Source organism: Camarhynchus parvulus, chromosome 22, assembly GCF_901933205.1.
Source record: "Camarhynchus parvulus chromosome 22, STF_HiC, whole genome shotgun sequence".
NCBI lineage: Eukaryota > Metazoa > Chordata > Aves > Passeriformes > Thraupidae > Camarhynchus > Camarhynchus parvulus.
The window spans coordinates 1,644,404-1,662,659 of NC_044592.1; the positions used below are offsets into that span (position 1 = coordinate 1,644,404).

Consider the following 18,256-nt stretch of genomic DNA (forward strand, 5'->3'; position numbering starts at 1 on the left):
CCAGCTGAACCCCCCCTTGGCTCCATCCACGGCCAAGAGATGGGGGGGACGCCCCGAATTTACACCCCAAATTCTGCCCCTAAATCACCCCCCTCAATGCTCCGTGGCAATGGGGAAATGGGGATTTATTCTGCCCCTAAATCCCCCACTGGTGCTCCATGGCTGTGGGGAAATTATTCTGCCCCTAAATCACCCACCCTGATGCTCCATGGCAATGGGGAAATAGGGATTTATTTGCCCCTAAATCCCCCACTGGTGCTCCATGGCAATGGGGAAATGGGAATTTGGCCCCTCCGGGCTCTGCCAGGGGGGTTGGGGCACCCCAAAATTCCGGCCAGGGAGCATCAAACCCTTCACGGGGGGGGTGGGGTGGGATTGGGGTGTTCCCCCCCAGCAGCAGCAGCGCTGAGACCCCACAAATTCACCAATTCCCTCCTCAGGTGGGGCTGGGCAGGGCTGGGCGGTCCCGGCCTCGTCCCTGGGCGATGTCCCCGGGGAGGGGACACGGGGGTGGCCCGGGGGGCGCTGAGAGCTCTCTGGTGCCTTTGGGGGGCTCGGGGAGGGGTCCCCGGGTCCCTCCCCCGCCCTTCCCCCAGCGCCGGGCGTGGGGACAAGGTGGGGCGGGGGAAAGCGACGGGAAAATGGAGAGCGGCGGTCACAGAGCGGCCCCCCGCACCCGGCGTGTCCCCACGGTGTCCCCAGCGTGTCCCCCGCGTGTCCCCGTGCCTGCCGAGCCGCTCACTCACCTAAGGCCGGGCTCCCCGCATCCCTCCGGGCCGATGCTCTCCCCCGGGCCCCGATCACGCGTGGGCTCCCGGGGGGGCTGCGGCGCATCCGGAGCCGTGATCGCGGGGCCGCGGGCGGCAGAACGGCGCAGCGAGCCTATCACCCCCCGGCAGCCCGGCCCCGCCGCCCGATAACCGCGCTGGGCGTGCGGGGGAGGCTGCGTGGAGCGCGGCTGGGAGGGCGGAGGAGTGCGCGGCCGCCCGGGAGGGGGGCGGCGGTGAGCGCGGGGGTGCCGCTCGCCTCTCCCCGGCTCGCTGCTGGCTCAGTCCCTTTCCCAACAAGAGGAGAATTAGCCGGCATCATGACGAAGCAGTATTGGCTGCCGCTCCTCCCGCTTTCCCCGGCACAAAGAGAGAGGAAAACAGGGATAACCCGGCCTGGCCCCGCTGCCAGGGGCAGCCCTGGCACCCCCCGGCCCCCGCTGGGCACCGGGCGCGGCTGCCCCCGCTCCTCCCGGAGGGATTTTGGCACCCCCAGCACCTCACGGGGCTGCGGCAGCGTGGGGGGGAGCGGGGGGGCGGCACCTCCCGCCCGATCCGAGCCCCAGGATGGGTCTGGGGGCGCTGCGCCCACCCCTCGCTGCCTCAAGAGGGGAAATCCAGCGGGAATTTCCATCCGCGGCCCCGGCGCAGCCCAGGGAGTGGTGGGAGGTGCTGGGAATCTGCCACAACCGAGCGCTGACTCTGGCGGGGAGAGCTGAGCCCCCAAAACCCCAACGCCCCCCAAACCCTGGGGGTCGCGGTCCTGGGCAGGGCAGGGCTGGGCACGGGGGGCTGCGGCCACCTCCATCCCTCCGGGGGCGCTCGGAACGTGATCCCGGCATCCCGGGAACCGGCACGGCAGCGGAGCCGCGGCCGGACCCGCCGGGGGCGGCGGGGCTGCGTTGGTGCCGCAGCGCCGGGAGCCGGAGTCTATTCCCGGCTCTGTGTGGGAGCGCTGCCTGGTGACAGCAGCAGCAGCAGCTCCCGTTCCGGGGCTCCTCCTCGCTGCTTCTGCTCCTCGCTGCCTCAGTTTCCCCCCACCCCGCTCAGCAAAGCGCTGCTGGACCCCTCCGGATGGACACGCAGGGCCTGGGGTGTGTCCGGGCCGCACATCTGGGAGGAAACACACCCAGGGCTGCACATCTGGGGGGGATCCAGGCCCAGAGGTGAACATCTGGCAGGGATACAGCCCCACGGGGATGCACACGCGTGTCCTTCAGCGCCAGGAGCATCGCGGTCCTGGCTCCGCCATGCCGCCGTTCCCCCGCGGGCCCGGGGGGCTCCGCCGGCCCCCGCCGCCCCCCGGGGCCGTGCCCGTGAATCATCGAGGCTGCGGCCGCCTCTCCGCCGCCACTAACCCAGTTTCTCAAGCATGAAGACGATCGCAGCGGCTGCTCGGCGGCTGCCACCTGCGCCCGGGGGCTGCTCGCGCTCCTGACCCGGCCGTGGCACCGACACGCCCGGGGGTGCCCGCGGGAGCGGCGGGAGGAGTTCGGGGGCGCCCCGATCCCGCTCCGACCCACAACGCGCGGTGTTTCACGCACGCACTCAAAGCGAGCCCGGTCGCGGTGCGGGAGGATGCGCAGGGGGTGCAGGAGGATGCCCGGGGGGTGCGGGATGGGGTGCGGGGGTCAGGCCCTACCTTCAGGGGAGCCCATGGCCCGCAGGCAGCGCTGCCCGTCCGCCGGGAGCCATCCCCGCGCCGAGCAGCCCTCCCGCCCCTGCGCCGCACGCGCGTTACCACAGCGACCGCCCCCCGCCCGCCGCCGCACCGGGAGCGGCACCGGGAGCGGCACCGGCACCGGGGATCGCCCGGAGCTGCAGCGGGGGCAGGAGCGGCCCCGGGGCTCGGCCGGGGAGGGAGGAGGTGCAGGAGAGTGCTGTGGATCGAGAGAGGGATGGAGGAGGTGCAGGACAACCCTGTGGAGACACAGAGGGATGGAGGAGGTGCAGGACAATCCTGGGGCTTCAGAGAAGGACGGAAGGAATGCAGGACAGCCCTCTGGATTTAGTGAGGGACGGAGGATGTGCAGGAGCATCCTCCGGCCTTGCCAAGTGATGGAGGAAGTGCAGGAGCATCCTTCAGCCTCACTGAGGGGTAGAGAATGTGCAGGACAGCGCTCTGGATGAGTGAGGGATGGAGGATGTGTAGGACAATCCCCTGGACACTCAGAGGGATGGAAGGAGTGCAGGACAGTCCTCTGGCCTCTCCAAGTGATGGAAGAGGTGCAGGAGCATCCTTTGGCTTCACCGAGACATGGAGGAGGTGCAGGACAATTCTCCGGACCCACAGAGGGATGGAAGGAGTGCAGGACAATCCTGTGGGTTTAGAGAGGGATGAGGCAGTGCAGAAGAGTCCTCTGGACACCCTGAGGGATGGAGGGAGCGCAGGAGAGCCCTGTGGATTCAGAGAGGGACGGAGGAGGTGCAGGATCATCCTCCAGCCTCAGTGAGAGATGGGAGAGGCGCAGGACAACCCTGGGCATTCAGAGAGGAATGGAGGAGGTGCATCCTGGGGATTGAGGGAGCAGTGAGGGAGTGCAGGACAACCCTGGGGGACACACACAGGGAAGGAGGATGGGCAGGAGCATCCTTCGGCCTCACTGAGACGTGGAGGAGGTGCAGGACAGTCCTGTGGATTCAGAGAGGGATGGAGGGAGTGCAGCACAATCCTCTGGTTTGCCAAGTGATGGAGGAGGTGCAGGAACATCCTTCAGCCTCACTGAGGGATGGAGAATGTGCAGGACAATCCCCTGGACACACGCAGGGATGGAGGAGGGGTAGGAACATCCTTCAGCCCCACTGAGACGTGGAGGATGTGCAGGACAGTTCTCTGGACCCACAGAGGGATAGAAGGAGTGCAGGACAATCCTGTGGATTTAGAGGGGATGGAGGAGGTGCAGGGGCATCCTTTGGCCTCACCGATGGAGAATGGGCAGGACAGTCCTGGGGACACACACAGGGATGGAGGAGGTGCAGGAGCATCCTCTGGATTCAGAAAGGGATGGAGGAGGTGCAGGAGCAACCTTCAGTCTCAGTGAGGGATGGAGGATGTGCAGGACAATCCCCTGAATTTAGTGAGGGATGGAGGATGTGCAGGACAATCCCCTGGACACCCCGAGGGATGGAGGGAATGCAGGAGCATCCTGTGGATTCAGAGAGGGATGGGGAGTGCAGGACAATCCTGGGGACACACACAGGGATGGAGGATGTACAGGAACATACTTCAGTCTCACTGAGGGACGGAGAATGTGCAGGACAGTCCTGTGGAGACACAAGGGGACAGAAGGAGTGCAGGACAATCCTCTCAATTTAGTGAGGGATGGTAGGAGTGCAGGAGAGTCCTCTGGATTCAGAGAGGGTTGGGGGAGTGTGGGACAATTCTGTGGACACGCACAGGGATGGAGGATGTGCAGGAGCATCCTTTGGCATCACCGAGGGATGAGGGAGCACAGGACAACCCTGGGGACACACACAGGGATGAGGGAGTGCAGGAGCATCCTTCGGCCTCACTGGGGGACAGAAGAGGTGCAGGACAATGCTGTGCACACACAGAGGGATGGAGGGAGTGCAGGACAATCCTCTGGTTTTGCCAAGTGATGGAGGAGGTGCAGGAACATCCTTCAGCCTCACTGAGGGATGGAGAATGTGCAGGACAATTCTCTGGACACACAGAGGGATGGAGGAGGCACAGGAGCATCCTTCGGCCTCACTGAGACATGGAGGAGGTGCAGGAGAGTCCTGTGGATTTAGTGAGGGATGGAGGCAGTGCAGGACAATCCCCCGGACACACGCAGGGATGGAGGAGGCACAGGAGCATCCTTCGGCCTCACTGGGGGATGAGGGAGTGCAGGAGGGTCCTGTGGGCACACACAGGGATGGCAGGAGTGCAGGACAATCCTCTGGATTCAGAGAGGGATGAGTGATGGGTGTGGAGCAGTTGTCACGCCCGGGATGTGCCTGGAGCAGGGCCGGGAGCTGCCAGCGCCTCCCGGGGGTGCCACAGCCCCCGTGGGGTGGGGACAGCGCTGCTGTCACAGCTGTGGCCCTGTCCCCTCTGTCCCCAACCCCATCCCGGGGGTGCAGAGCGGGGTTAGCCCCCCTCTCACTGCCCCAAGTGGGGTTCAGGGCCCCTCTGGGACAGCCAGGTGCCCCCAAATCCCAGCCAGGTCAGTGGGACCCCATCCTATCCCCCTAATCCCCCTTTGTCCCCTTCTCACAGCCCCCCAAATCCAGGGTGGGGGGTGCTCCCACAGCCCCCCAGTCCCGCAGCAGCACGGGGATCCAGGATTGCAAAATGTGCTTTATTTTGGGAACGACACCACCACCACCACCAGCAGCTGCTGCTGCTTCCAGGCACCTGGAGGAAAGGAGGAAAAGGATTTTTAGTGGGGTGACCCCGCTGTGGGGTCAGAGCCCCCCGGGACACCCCCCAATCCTCACCTGGATGGAATTCCCGGAATTCCCCAATTCCCGTCATTTCTTGGCTGCTCCTTTCCTGCCCCGGCCGGCCCCGCGTCCCTGCCAGAACGGGGAGGGGGCTCAACATGGGGTGGGGGTGGGGGGGGGGGAGCCCCCAAATCTGCGCTTCCCCCCCATTTTGGGTCCAGCGGTGCTGCCCGTCACACCCCGAACCCCCAGGACCCCCGGCCCGGTATCCCGAGGGATTGGGGGGTGCAGGGGACGCCCCCTGGAGCTGCTCCTACCTTGGCTGGGGGGGGACGCGCGGGGGCCAGGCTGTTCCTGCTGGCACAGAAATGGGGGGGTCGGGGTGGGGGTCCCGGCCGCGGGGACCCCCCCGCTCCACCCCCGCGGTTTCCATACTCACGGCTCCTCCTCCTTTTCCCGCTTCCTTTTCTGGGGGAGAGAGAAAGAGACAGAGGATGAGGAGTCTTCCTCCCGCAGGGATGAAGGTCACGGCTCATCCCCTGTGCAGAGGGGGATTTGGGGTCCCTGCCCCCCCTCCCCGTGCCGCAGGGACCCCAAAACCCCTCCGACCCCCCCCCCATCAGTGCTGACCTTGGCCGTGCCGCCCTTCTGGGCACCTGAGCCCTTGGGGGGCTTCTTGGGGGCCTCCTCTGCTGCTTCCTCCTCATCATCATCATCCTCATCCTCGTCCGAGCTCAGGTCCATGACTGCGGGAGAGGCCGGCTGAGCCCCCAAACCCCGCTGGGGGGGTCGGGAGGACCCCAATACCCCTCAGGGGACACGCGGGGGGTGTGAGGGGGACCCCAATACTCAGTGAACACCTGGGGGGGTTCAGGGGGTCCCCGATAATCACGGGACACATGGAGAGGGGTCACGGGGTGGGGGGGACACCCCGATAGTCACTGAACACGCAGGGGGGGGTTCAGGGTGTGGGAGAAACCCCAATACTGGCGATCATGTGGGGGGGACACCCCGGTACTCACTGGGGGTTCAGGGGACACCCCAATACTCACTGGACACACTGGGGGGCTCAGGGGACACCCCGGTACTCACTGGACACACTGGGGGGCTCAGGGGACACCCCGGTACTCACTGGACACATTGGGGGGCTCAGGGGACACCCCGGTACTCACTGGACACACTGGGGGGCTCAGGGGACACCCCGGTACTCACTGGACACGTGCTGGCCGCTGACAAAGAGCGGCCCGGAGCCGGCTCGCAGGCGGAAGGTCACCGGGGGGGTCAGCTCCACTCCGGCCAGCGAGGCCTGGGACATGGGGGTGGGAACAATTCCTGGCAACAGCGACCCCCGGGACAGCAACAGCGACCCCCAGCCCCCGGAGCCCTTCCCCGGACAGGAGCAGCCCCCAGACCCCTCCCGGGACAGACCCCGGTCCTCTGAGCCCTCCCCGGGACAGGGGCAGTTCCCGGAGCCCTCCTCGGGGCAGCCCCCAGCCCATCCCCGGCAGAACCGCCGGAGCCCCCCGGGACAGCCCCCAGAGCAGCCCCCGATCCCCCAAGCCCTCCACGGGACAGACCCTGGACAGCCCCGAGACGCCCCGAACCCTCCCCGGGACAGCTCCCGGAGCAGCCCCCAGACCCTCCCCGGGACAGGACAGGAGGGGTCCCCCGGGGCAGCCCCCAGACCCCCAAGCCCTCCTCGGGGCAGGAGCCCCCCCAGACCCCTCCCCAGGACAGCGGCAGCCCCCGGACCCCCTGAACCTTCCCCGAGACAGCCCCCAGACCCCCAATCCCTCCACGGGGCCCCGGACCCTCCCGGGAGACTCCAGCAGCCCCAGCCCCCTGAACCTTCCCGGGGATAACGCCAGACCCTCCCGGGCAGGACCCCCCCCAGCCCCGAACCTTCCCGGGGCAGGAGCCCCCCCAGACCCCTCCCCAGGACAGGGGCAGCCCCAGCCCTCTAAGCCCTCCCTGGGACAGGAGGGGTCCCCGGAGGAGCCCCCAGACCCCCGAGCCCTCCACGGGACAGCCCCCAGCCCCCCCGGGCCTCACCATGGGCAGCACCGAGGGTTTGAGCGTGGCCAGCGGCACCGGGGCGCGGCTGTCGCCGTCCTCGGCCACCACCTCGAGCACGTGGAACTCATCCCGGGCCGCGTCCCCCAGGCACACCTGGGCACGGGGAACGAGGGAACCCCCTCAGGACAGCCCCAGAATGCGGCCCGAACCCCAAATTTGGGGTTTTTTGGGGGGGGGGGGTGAGGAGATCTCCTGGCAAGCCAAACAAGTAATTCATCCCTGCAGGAGCCATCGCAGCACCGGGAATTTGGGGGGCACCCCGTCCCTGCCACCATCGCTCCCACATCCCGATAATTAACTAATTAAATTACTAATTAATCCCAGGCAGTGGGAAGAACAAACCCCCACTCAACCCCCCCTTTTTTTTTTTAGGGTATTTTTTGAGGTATTTTTGGGAGGTTTGGGGTTTTTTGAGGTATTTATTGGTTTTTTTCGGGGGATATTTTTTTGGTTTTGGGGAGTTATTTTTGGGGTTTTGGGGAGTTATTTTTGGGGGTATTTTTTGAGAATTGGAAATTTTTTTGGGAGGGGTTTTGGGGTTTTTTGGGGGGTTTTGCGTTTCTTTTGGGTCGTATTTATTTGGGTTTTGGGGTCTTGGAGGGTTTTTTTTGGGGGGTATTTTTGAGGGGTTTTGGGGGGCGTTTAGGGGTTTTTTGGGGGTATTTTTTGGGTATTCTTTGAGATTTTGAGGTTTTTTGAGGGGTTTTTTGGGGGATATTTTTTGGGTCTTAGGGCTTATTTTTGGGGATTTTTTTGGGGTTTTTTTTGGGGTTTTTTTTGGGGTTTTGGGGTCTTTGTTTGGTTTTTTGGGGGTATTTTTGAGGGGTTTTGAGGGCTATTTTTGGGGGGTATTTTTGGGGGTTTTTTTTTTTTGGGGTCTTAGGTTTTTGGGGGTTTTTTGAGGGGTTTTGGGGTATTTTTGGGGTTTTTTGGGATATATTTTTCGGGTCTTAGGGTTTTTTTGGGGTATTTTTGAGGGGCTTTGGGGGTTTTTTGGGGTTTTTGGGAAGATGTTGGTTTGGGGTATTTTTTTTGGGGGGTTTGGGGGATTTTTTTCGGTCTCAGGGTTTTTTGAGGGGTTTTGGGGGTTTTTCGGGTTCAGGTGTTTTTTGGGGGATTTTGGGTTTTGGGGGATTTTTGAGGGTTTTTGGGGGTTTTTTTTTTTTGGGGGGTTTTTTGAGGAGTTTTTGAGGGGTTTGGGGGGATTTTTTGAGGGGTTTTGGGGGGCATTTTTTTGATCAGGGTTTTTGGGGTATTTTGAGGGGTTTTGGGGGTATTTTTTGAGGGGTTTTTGGGAGATATTTTTTTCGGATCGCAGGAGTTTTTTTGGGGTATTTTTGGGGTCGCTCACCGTGCGCAGCACCAGCTGCTGCTCGCAGTTCCAATGCTCGGTGACTCGGAAGGTGCAGGAGCTCCTGGCGCTGCTCAGCTCGCACCCTGCGGGGACAGCAGGGACAGCAGGGGACAGAGCCACACGCGGGTCCCCCCGGGCAGGGGGTGACACCTCGGGGGGGGTTTGGGGCGGGGAGGGGTGACACTCACCCCAAAGGACGGACACGGGTCTGTCGGAGCCGCTGTCGGTGCTGTCCGTGAAGGACATGGCTGGGGAGGGGACACGGCTCGGGGGTGGCACAGCCTGGAGGGGCACACACACACACAGAAAATCCAAATTTTGTGGGAAAATCCCCCAAATTCCGCGCCTCCCCCGCCCCCAAAGACTCACCCAAAGCAGCGCCGCGGTTCCGAACCCCAAGGGGAGCCCACAAACAGCGGGGCCACCCCAGAGCGGCATTTATGGGGTCACAGGGAGCCCGCCCACCCCATCCCCCCACCCGGGGGCAATTAGGAGCAGCCGCGCTGGTAATTAGTTAATTAACTACTCAGGTGGGGGGGTTAATGAGCGTGGGAGCCCCAGCGACCCCCGCGCTGTGTGACAGGTCACCGTGCGGTGACATCACGGGTGGTGGCCCCAGCCTGAGGGTGTTCCCGTGCCCTGGGTGTCCCTCGGTGTCACCCGTGTCCCCTCCCCCTGTGTCCCTCGATGTCCCTCGGTGTCCCTCGGTGTCACCCGTGTCCCCCCATGTCACCCCGTTTCTTGATGTCCCCCCCATGTGCCCCCGTCCCCCTCGTGTCCCCCGATGTCCCCCCGTGTTCTGTGTCCCCTCACATCACCCGTGTCCCCTCCATGTCCCCCTGCGTCCCTCGATGTTCCCCGTGTCCCCTCCATGCCATCCCCCGTTTCTTGATGTCCCCCGATGTCCCCCGTGTCCCCCCGTGTCCCCTCACATCACCCGTGTCCCCTTGCCTCGCGTGTCCCCCCGGGTTGTCCTGTGTCCCCCGATGTCCCCCCATGTTGTCCCCTCCATGTCACCTCGTGTCCCTGTGCCTCGTGTGTCCCCACGTGTCCCCCCCCGTGTGTCCCCTCCATGTCCCCGTGTGTCCCCCCCCCGTGTGTCCCCCACCCCACGTGTCCCCCCGCGTTGTCCTGTGTCCCTCGATGTCACCCCATGTCCCTCCATGTCCCCCTGTCCTGCGCGACCCCCTCGTGTCCCCACCATGGCACCCCGTGTCCCCCGCGTGTCCTGTGTCCCTTGATGTCACCCCGTGTCCCCCTGTCCTGCGTGACCCCCTCGTGTCCTGCGCTCCCCATGTCCCCCCGCGTTGTCCTGTGTCCCTCGAGGTCACCCCTTGTCCCTCGGTCCTGCGTGTCCCTCCCGTGTCCCCCCCCGTACCCTCTGTCCCCATCCCCCCCGTGTCCCTTCTGTCCCCCCCTGTCCTCCCAGTGTCCCCATTCCCAGTCCCCCAAGTCCCTCCAGTGTCCGTCCGCGTCCCTCCGTTGTCCCCTTGTCCCTCGGTCCTGCGTGTCCCTCCCCTGTCCCCCTGTGTCTCCCCCTTGTCCCTCCCCCGCCGCCCATGTTCCCTCTGTCCCCCCGTGTCCCCCTCTCTGTCCCTCCCCATTCCCCCATGTCCCACCCCGTGTCACCCCGTGTCCCCTCTCTCCCTCCGTGTCCCCTCTGTCCCCCCGTGTCCCCCCCTATACCCCCCGTGTCCCCCTCTGTCCCCCCCGTGTCCCCCCATGTTCCCTCTGTCCCCCCGTCCCCTCCGGTCCCCGCCCGGTCCCGGTGCCCCTCCCCTTCCGGCAGCGATGGCGGCGACGGGACTGGCGGGGCTGGTGAGGCCGGGGGGGACCGGGGGGACTGGGTGGCTCTGCGGGCCGTGTCCCCTTGTCCCCATGTCCCCATGTCCCCATGTCCCGTGTCCCGTGTCCGGTGTCCCCGCGGTGTCGCAGCCCCGTGTCCCCGCAGGGTCCCGGCGAGGCCGCGGCGGCCGCTCAGGCGCTGGCGCTGCCCGCGGAGAGCTTCGGCAACGACGTGAGTGCCACTGCGGGGACACTGCGGGGACACTGCGGGGACTGGGGGGGACTGGGAAAGTGAGTGACACTGGGGGGACACTGCGGGGACACTGCGGGGACTGGGGGGACTGGGGGGACTGGGGGGACTGGGAAAGTGAGTGACACTGGGGGGACACTGCGGGGACACTGCGGGGACACTGTGGGGACACTGCGGGGACTGGGGGGACTGGGAAAGTGAGTGCCACTGCGGGGACACTGCGGGGACACTGGGGGGACTGGGAAAGTGAGTGACACTGGGGGGACACTGCGGGGACACTGGGGAGACACTGTGGGGACTGGGAGTGGGGACTGGGGACACTGGGGGGAGTGGAGGGGGGACTGGGAGTTGGGACACTGGGAATGGGGACTGGGGGGACTGGGAAAGTGAGTGACACTGCGGGGACACTGGGGGGACACTGGGGGGACTGGGACACTGGGAATGGGGACACTGGGGGGACTGGAATGGGGCCTGGGAATGGGGACTGGGGGACACTGGGGGGACTGGAAATGGGGACTGGGAGTGGGGACTGGGGACACTGGGGGGATTGGGAATGGGGACACTGGGGGGACTGGGGACATTAAGGGGGCTGGGGACACTGAGGGAACTGGGAGTACTGGGAATAGGGGAACTGGGGGGACTGGAGGGGACTGGGACTGGGCAAGTGAGGGACACTGGGGACACTGGGGGGACTGGGAATGGGCACTGGGTGCACTGGGGGGATTGGGGGAACTGGGAGTGGTGGCACCGGGGGGACACCGCAGGGGACTGGGGACACTGGGGACACTGGTGGGACTGGGACTGGGAAAGTGAGTGACACTGGGGACACTGGGGGACTGGGAAGACTGGGGGTACACTGGGGGGACTGGGAATGGGGACACTGGAGGGACTGAGGGGACACTGGAGGGGACTGGGGGGACACAGAATGGGGACACTGGGGGGACTGGGCTCCTTACTGGGAGGGGGCCACAGATTTGGGGGTCCCTGCCCTGGGGGTCCCTGTCCTTGCAGGGGGGTCCCAGCTTTGATGGGGTTTCATCTTTTGGGGTCCCAGTCCTGGGGGGGGTCTCAGATTTGGGGGTTCCAGCTTTGGGGTTCCCTGTCCTGGAGGGTCACAGAGCTGAGGGGTCCCTTGGGGAGGGTCCCAGTTTTGGGGGTTCCCCCAATCCAGGAGGGTCCCAATCATGGGAGGGGGTCCCAATTTTGGGGTGTCCCAGTTTTGGGGGTCCCTATCTGCAGAGGAAGGTCCCTGTCCTCATAGGGGGGTCCCAGATTTGGGGGTTCCAACTTTTGGGGTCCCTGTCCTGGGGAGGAGTGGTCACAGTCCTGGGAGGGGTCCAGGTTTTGGGGGATCCCAATTTTGGGGTGTGCCAGTTTTGGGGTCCCACTCCACAGAGGAAGGTCCCTGTCATCTCAGGGTGGTCCCAGATTTGGGGGTTCCAACTTTTGGGGTCCCAGTCTTGGGAGGAGGAGGGTCCCAGTTTTGGGGGGGGTCTCAGTTTTGGGGGTTCCCCCAATCCAGGAGAATCCCAATCATGGGAGGGGGTCCCAGTTTTGGGGTGTCCCAGTTTTGGGGGGTCCCAGTTCACAGAGGAAGGTCCCTGTCCTCATAGGGGGGTCCCAGATTTGGGGGTTCCAACTTTTGGGGTCCCTGTCCTGGGGGGAAGTCACGGTCCTGGGAAGGGGTCCAGGTTTTGGGGTGTCCAGGTTTTGGGGTGTCCCAGTTTAGGGGTAACCCAGTTTTGGGGTATCCCGGTTTGGGGTATCCCGGTTTGGGGTATCCCGGTTTTGGGGTATCCCGGTTTTGGGGCTCTCAGTCCCACCCTTGTCCCCTGGGAGGACGAGAACCCCAAAAAGGAAAGAAAAAAACCCAAAATGGGAAAAGAGGAACCCCAAAGGCAGGGGAAAAACCCCACAAAAGCAGGGAGAACACCCCAAAAACGGGGAGGGGGTCCCCGAAATGGGACAGGGACCCCCATCCCGAGGGGACGTTTGTCCCCGGGAGGTGACCCAGGTGTCCCTGGTGCCACCAGCCCCGCGTGGAGCTGGCCTGGGCCATGAAGGCGCATCAGCACGCCCAGGTCTACTTCAACGTGAGTTTGGGGTGCGCGGCTGCGGGGTTTGGGGTGCGGGGCTTTGGGGTTTGGGGTTTTGGGGCTTTGGGGTGGGGTTTCAGCATTTTGGGGTTTTGTCATTTTGGGGCTTTGGGGGTGGGGTTTTGGGGTTTTGGCACTTTGGGGTTTTGGGGTGGGGTTTTTTAGTGGGGTTTTGGGGCTTTGGGCTTTTGAGGTTTTGGGGCTTTGGGGCTTTGGGGTTTTGATGTGGGGCTTTGGGGTTTGGGGGCTTTGGGGTTTGGGGGGTTTTGGGGTTTTGGGGCTTTGGGGTTTGGGGTTTGGGGGCTTTGGGGTTTGGGGGCTTTGGGGCTTTGGGCTTTGGGGTTTGGGGTTTTGGGGTTTGGGGGGCTTTGGGGTTTGGGGCTTTGGGGCTTTGGGCTTTGGGGTTTGGGCTTTGGGGGCTTTGGGCTTTGGGGGTTTTGGGGCATTTTGGGGCTTTGGGGTTTTGGGGTTTGGGGGCTTTGGGGTTTGGGGTTTGGGGGCTTTGGGCTTTGGGGGTTTTGGGGTTTTGGGGTTTTGGGGCTTTGGGGTTTTGGGGCATTTTGGGGCTTTGGGGTTTTGGGGTTTGGGGGCTTTGGGCTTTGGGGTTTGGGGCTTTGGGGTTTGGGGGGCATTTTGGGGCTTTGGGGTTTTGGTATTTTGGGGTTTTGGCATTTTGGGGTTTTGGGGCTTTGGGTCTTTGCAGTGGGGTTTGGGGGCATTTTGGGGTGGGGCTTTGGGATTTTGGGGCTTTGGGATTTTCAGGTTTTGGGATGGGGTTTTGGGGCTTCGGGGTGAGGTTTTGGGATGGGCTTTTGGAATTTTGGGGCTTTGGGGTGGGGTTTTGGCATTTTGGGGCTTTGGGGTGGGCTTTTGGGGTGTCCCAGCTGATGCTGGGCCTCCCCGTGCAGCTCATCTCCTCCGTGGAGCCCAAATTCCTGAAGCTCACCCAGGTGGACGAGCGGATCTACGAGGAATTCCGCAGAACCTTCCGGAACCTGCGCGTGGACGTGCTGGACCCCGAGGAGCTGAAATCTGAGGCGGCCAAGGAGGTGTGCTGGGGTTTGGGGGTTTTTAGTGGGGTTTCCCTCCTTTTTAATGGGGTTTTTAAAATAAAAACCTCAAAAAACCCCCCAAACCCCCCAAAATACCACAAAAAAACCCAAAAATATCTCAAACCCCCAAAATACCTCAAAAAACTCCAAAAAACACCTCAAAAACCCCAAAACCCCAAAAAATACCACAAAAACCCCAAAAAACACCTCAAAAACCCCCAGACCCCAGAAAATACCTCAGAAAACCCCAAACTCCAAACAGTACCGTAAAAAAGAAAACCAAAACCCCCCAAAAAATCAAAAAAACCCCAAACCCCCCAAAAAAACCTCAAAAATACCTCAAACACCCAAAACACACCCCAGAATACCTCAAAAAAAAAAACAAACCAAAAACACCTCAAAAACCCCAAACCCCCAAAAAATACCTCAAAACAACCCAAAAGTGAAAAAATACCTCAAGAACCCAAAACCACAAAAAAAACACCAAACCTCTCAAAAAGCCAAAACCCTCAAAAAATACCCTAAAAATCCCAAAAACCCCAGAGGTGTTTTGAAGGGTTTTAGTGGGGTTTTGCCCCCTTTTTTTGTAGGATTTTTGGGGTGCTGAGGGTGTTTTTAACCCCTCAGAAATGGCGCCTCTGCTCTGAGGGGATGCTGGAGGATTTCAACTAGGCCCGGCCAAGGCTTGGGTGGGGTTTGAGGGATTTTAGTGGGATTTAGGTTTTTTTTTTGTGGGGTTTGGGGGTTTTTAGTGGGATTTGGGGGTTTTTAGTGGGATTTGGGGGGGGTTTAGTGGGGTTTTGGGGTGCTGAGGGTGTTTTTATTCCCCTCAGAAATGGCGCCTTTGCTTTGAGGGCATGGTGGAGGATTTCAGCTACAGGGCCAAGGCTTGGGTGGGCTTTGGGGGGGTTTAGTGGGATTTGGGTTTTTTTAGTGGGGTTTGGGGGTTTTTAGTGGGATTTGGGGGTTTTTAGTGGGATTTGGGGGGGTTTAGTGGGGTTTTGGGGTGCTGAGGGTGTTTTTAACCCCTCACAGAAATGGCGCCTCTGCTCTGAGGGGATGGTGGAGGATTTCAACTAGGCCCGGCCAAGGCTTGGGTGGGGTTTGGGGGGTTTTTAGTGGGGTTTGGGGGATTTTAGTGGTGTTTCCCCCCTTTTTATGGGATTTCCCCCCTTTCTCTTGGAGTTTTGGGGTGCTGAGGGTGTTTTTAGCCCTCCAAGAAGTGGCGCCCCTTCTGCCTCAGCTTCGAGGGGATGGTGAAGGATTTCAGCTATGGGGCCAAGGCTTGGGTGGAGTTTTAATGGGGTTTTAGTGGGGTTTGGGGATTTTAGTGGGGTTTCCCCCCTTTTTAATGGGGTTTTGGGGTGCTGAGGGTGTTTTTAACCCCTCAGAAATGGCGCCTCTGCTTTGAGGGGATGGTGGAGGATTTCAACTAGGCCCGGCCAAGGCTTAGGAAAGGCTTGTGGGGCTTTTAGTGAGGTTTCCCCAGAAGGCAGTGTGTGGGGTTTGGGGGGGTTTAATGGGGTTTGGGGGGGTTTACTGGGATTTCCCCCCTTTTATTGGGGTTTTGGGGTGCTGAGGGTGTTTTTATTCCCCTCAGAAATGGCGCCTTTGCTCTGAGGGCATGGTGGAGGATTTCAACTATGGGGCTGGGGCTTGGGTGGGGTTTTAATGGGATTTCCCCCCTTTTTAGTGGGATTTCCCCCCTTTTTAGTGGGGTTTCCTCCATTTTAATGGGGTTTCCCCCCTTTTTAGTGAGATTTTGTGGTTCTGAGGGTGTTTTGAGCCCCTCAGAAATGGCACCTTTGCTTTGAGGGCATGGTGGAGGATTTCAGCTACGGGGCCAAGGCTTGAGTGGGGCTTGGGGGGTTTTAATGGGATTTGGGTTTTTTTAGTGGGGTTTGGGGGGATTTTAGCGCGGTTTTAGTGGGGTTTTGGGTGCTGAGGGTGTTTTTAACCCCTCAGAAATGGCGTCTCTGCTCTGAGGGGATGGTGGAGGATTTCAACTAGGCCCGGCCAAGGCTTGGGTGGTGTTTGAGGGATTTTAGTGGGATTTAGGGGTTTTTTTTGTGGGGTTTGGGGGTTTTTAGTGGGATTTGGGGGTTTTTAGTGGGATTTGGGGGGTTTTAGTGGGGTTTTGGGGTGCTGAGGGTGTTTTTAACCCCTCAGAAATGGCGCCTTTGCTTTGAGGGCATGGTGGAGGATTTCAGCTACAGGGCCAAGGCTTGGGTGGGCTTTGGGGGGTTTTAGTGGGATTTGGGTTTTTGTAGTGGGGTTTGGGGGTTTTTGTAGTGGGGTTTGGGGGGATTTTAGCGCGGTTTTATTGGGGTTTCGGGGTGCTGAGGGTGTTTTTAACCCCCCAGAAATGGCGCCTCTGCTTTGAGGGAATGGTGAAGGATTTCAGCTATGGGGCCAGGGCTTGGGTGGGTTTTATTGGGGTTTGGGGTTTTTAGTGGGGTTTGGGGGGATTTTGGTGGGGTTTGGGGGGATTTTAGCACGGTTTTATTGGGGTTTCGGGGTGCTGAGGGTGTTTTTACCCCTCACAGAAGTGGCGCCCGTTCTGCCTCAGCTTCGAGGGCCTGGTGGAGGATTTCAACTTCGGGACGCTGCTGCGCCTGGACTCGCGTGGGGAGTACTCGGAGGAAAACTCCATCCTGGGTGGGTTTGGGGTCTGGGGGGCCCCGGGGGGACCCCAAAGCCTCCATGCTGAGCCCTGTCCCCCTCTGCAGCCACCAGGATCCAGTTCCTGGCCATCGAGATCGCCCGGAACAGGGAGGGATGCAACGAGCACGTGCACGGCCGGGGCAGGGACGGGGGAGAGGGGGCACGGGGGGGAGCCCTGAAATAAATCCTGAAAAATGCAATGGGTGCTGGAAAAACTTCTGTAAATCCTGAAAAACTGCAGTGAATCCTGAAAAATGCAATGGGTGCTGGAAAAACTTCTATAAATCCCAAAAAACTGCAATGAGTGCTGAAAAACTTCTATAAATCCTGAAAAACTGCAGTGAATCCTGAAAAATGCAATGGGTGCTGAAAAAACTTCTGTAAATCCTGAAAAACTGCAGTGAATCCTGAAAAACTGCAATGGGTGCTGGAAAAACTTCTGTAAATCCTGAAAAACTGCAGTGAGTCCTGAAAAACTGCAGTGAATCCTGAAAAAACTTCTATAAATCCTGAAAAATGCAATGAGTGCTGGAAAAACTTCTGTAAATCCTGAAAAACTGCAGTGAATCCTGAAAAACTGCAGTGAATCCTGAAAAACTTCTATAAATCCTGAAAAATGCAATGAGTGCTGAAAAACTTCTATAAATCCTGAAAAACTGCAGTGAATCCTGAAAAACTTCTATAAATCCCAAAAAACCTCAGTAAATCCTGAAAGGACTTTTATAAATCCTGAAAGAATTGAATAAATCCTGAAAAAATGCAATGAGTGCTTGAAAAAACTTCTGTAAATCCCAAAAAACTGCAGTGAATGCTGAAAAACTTCTTTAAATCCTGAAAAACTGCAGTGAGTCCTGAAAAAACTTCTATAAATCCTGAAAAATGCAATGAGTCCTGAAAGGGCTTCTATAAATCCTGAAAGAATTCAATAAATCCTGAAAAACTGCAATGAGTGCTGACAAAACTTCTATAAATCCCAAAAAACTGCAGTGAATCCTGAAAAAAAATTATAAATCCTGAAAAATGCAATGAGTCCTGAAAAACTTCAGTAAATCCTGAAAGGACTTTTATAAATCCTGAAAGAATTCAATAAATCCCAAAAAATCAATAAATCCTGAAAGAATTCAGTAAATCCCCAAAGGGCTTTTATAAATCCTGACAAAACTTTAATAAATTCGAAAAGGACTTTTAATAGAACTTAAATAAATCGAAAAATTGCTTTTATAAATCCTGGAAGAACTTTAATAAATCCCAAAATTATTTTAATAAATCCTAAAAGAACTTTTGTAAATCCCAAAATTATTTTAATAAATCCTAAAGTGACTTTCATAAATCCTGAAATTACTTCTATAAACCCAGAAATGAATTCAATAAATCCTAAAAGAACTTTAATAAATCCTAAAAGTTCCCTAAGCTGTAGATTTTTTCCCCTTTTTTTAGACCTATTTAAACCTGAACTAAGCACCCCAAAACCCCCAAACCTCAACCACAACATTTCCAGTAATTTTTTAAATAAAAAATAAAATAAACTAACCCACAAGAAGAGACTTTGAGTTTCTTATCTCTTAAAACAGCAAGTTTTTATTGTTTAATATTGTTCATTTTATTTTATTTTATTTTATTTTATTTTTGCTTTATTTTATTTTATTTTATTTTATTGTATTGTATTGTATTTTATTTTTGCTTTATTTTATTTTAATTTTATTTTACTTTATTTTAAAATGAAATTACATTTCTTTAATTTGATTTTATTTTATTTTACCTGTTAAATAAACAGTTTTTCCCACTTCTCTCCAAGGAAATCTTTTCCCCAAACCACTTCAGCA

The 18,256-nt window shown here is 58.9% G+C and overlaps 2 protein-coding genes across 3 annotated transcripts; one reads left to right on the forward strand and one right to left on the reverse strand.

The window, feature by feature from the left end:
- Positions 1-5,096: 5,096 nt before the first annotated feature.
- NPM2 (nucleophosmin/nucleoplasmin 2) lies at positions 5,097-9,253 on the reverse strand. 2 transcript variants are annotated; one of them, XM_030964298.1, is made up of 10 exons: positions 8,956-9,253; positions 8,775-8,868; positions 8,584-8,669; positions 7,209-7,325; positions 6,369-6,462; positions 5,787-5,902; positions 5,596-5,624; positions 5,474-5,510; positions 5,211-5,288; positions 5,097-5,127 (listed from the first exon to the last, which is right to left on the reverse strand). In XM_030964298.1, exons 1-9 carry the CDS (start codon positions 9,022-9,024, stop codon positions 5,244-5,246), a joined length of 687 nt encoding a protein of 228 aa, XP_030820158.1. In that variant the 5' UTR covers positions 9,025-9,253; the 3' UTR covers positions 5,097-5,127; positions 5,211-5,243. The 2 variants fall into 2 exon arrangements, with proteins under 2 accessions (XP_030820158.1, XP_030820157.1); XM_030964297.1 differs by having other exon boundaries at positions 5,474-5,513.
- A 1,080-nt stretch (positions 9,254-10,333) lies between these two features.
- PBDC1 (polysaccharide biosynthesis domain containing 1) lies at positions 10,334-16,617 on the forward strand. The gene is made up of 6 exons (XM_030964077.1): positions 10,334-10,404; positions 10,538-10,603; positions 12,655-12,714; positions 13,626-13,766; positions 16,316-16,427; positions 16,499-16,617. Exons 1-6 carry the CDS (start codon positions 10,378-10,380, stop codon positions 16,615-16,617), a joined length of 525 nt encoding a protein of 174 aa, XP_030819937.1. The 5' UTR covers positions 10,334-10,377.
- The last annotated feature ends 1,639 nt before the right edge of the window (positions 16,618-18,256 follow it).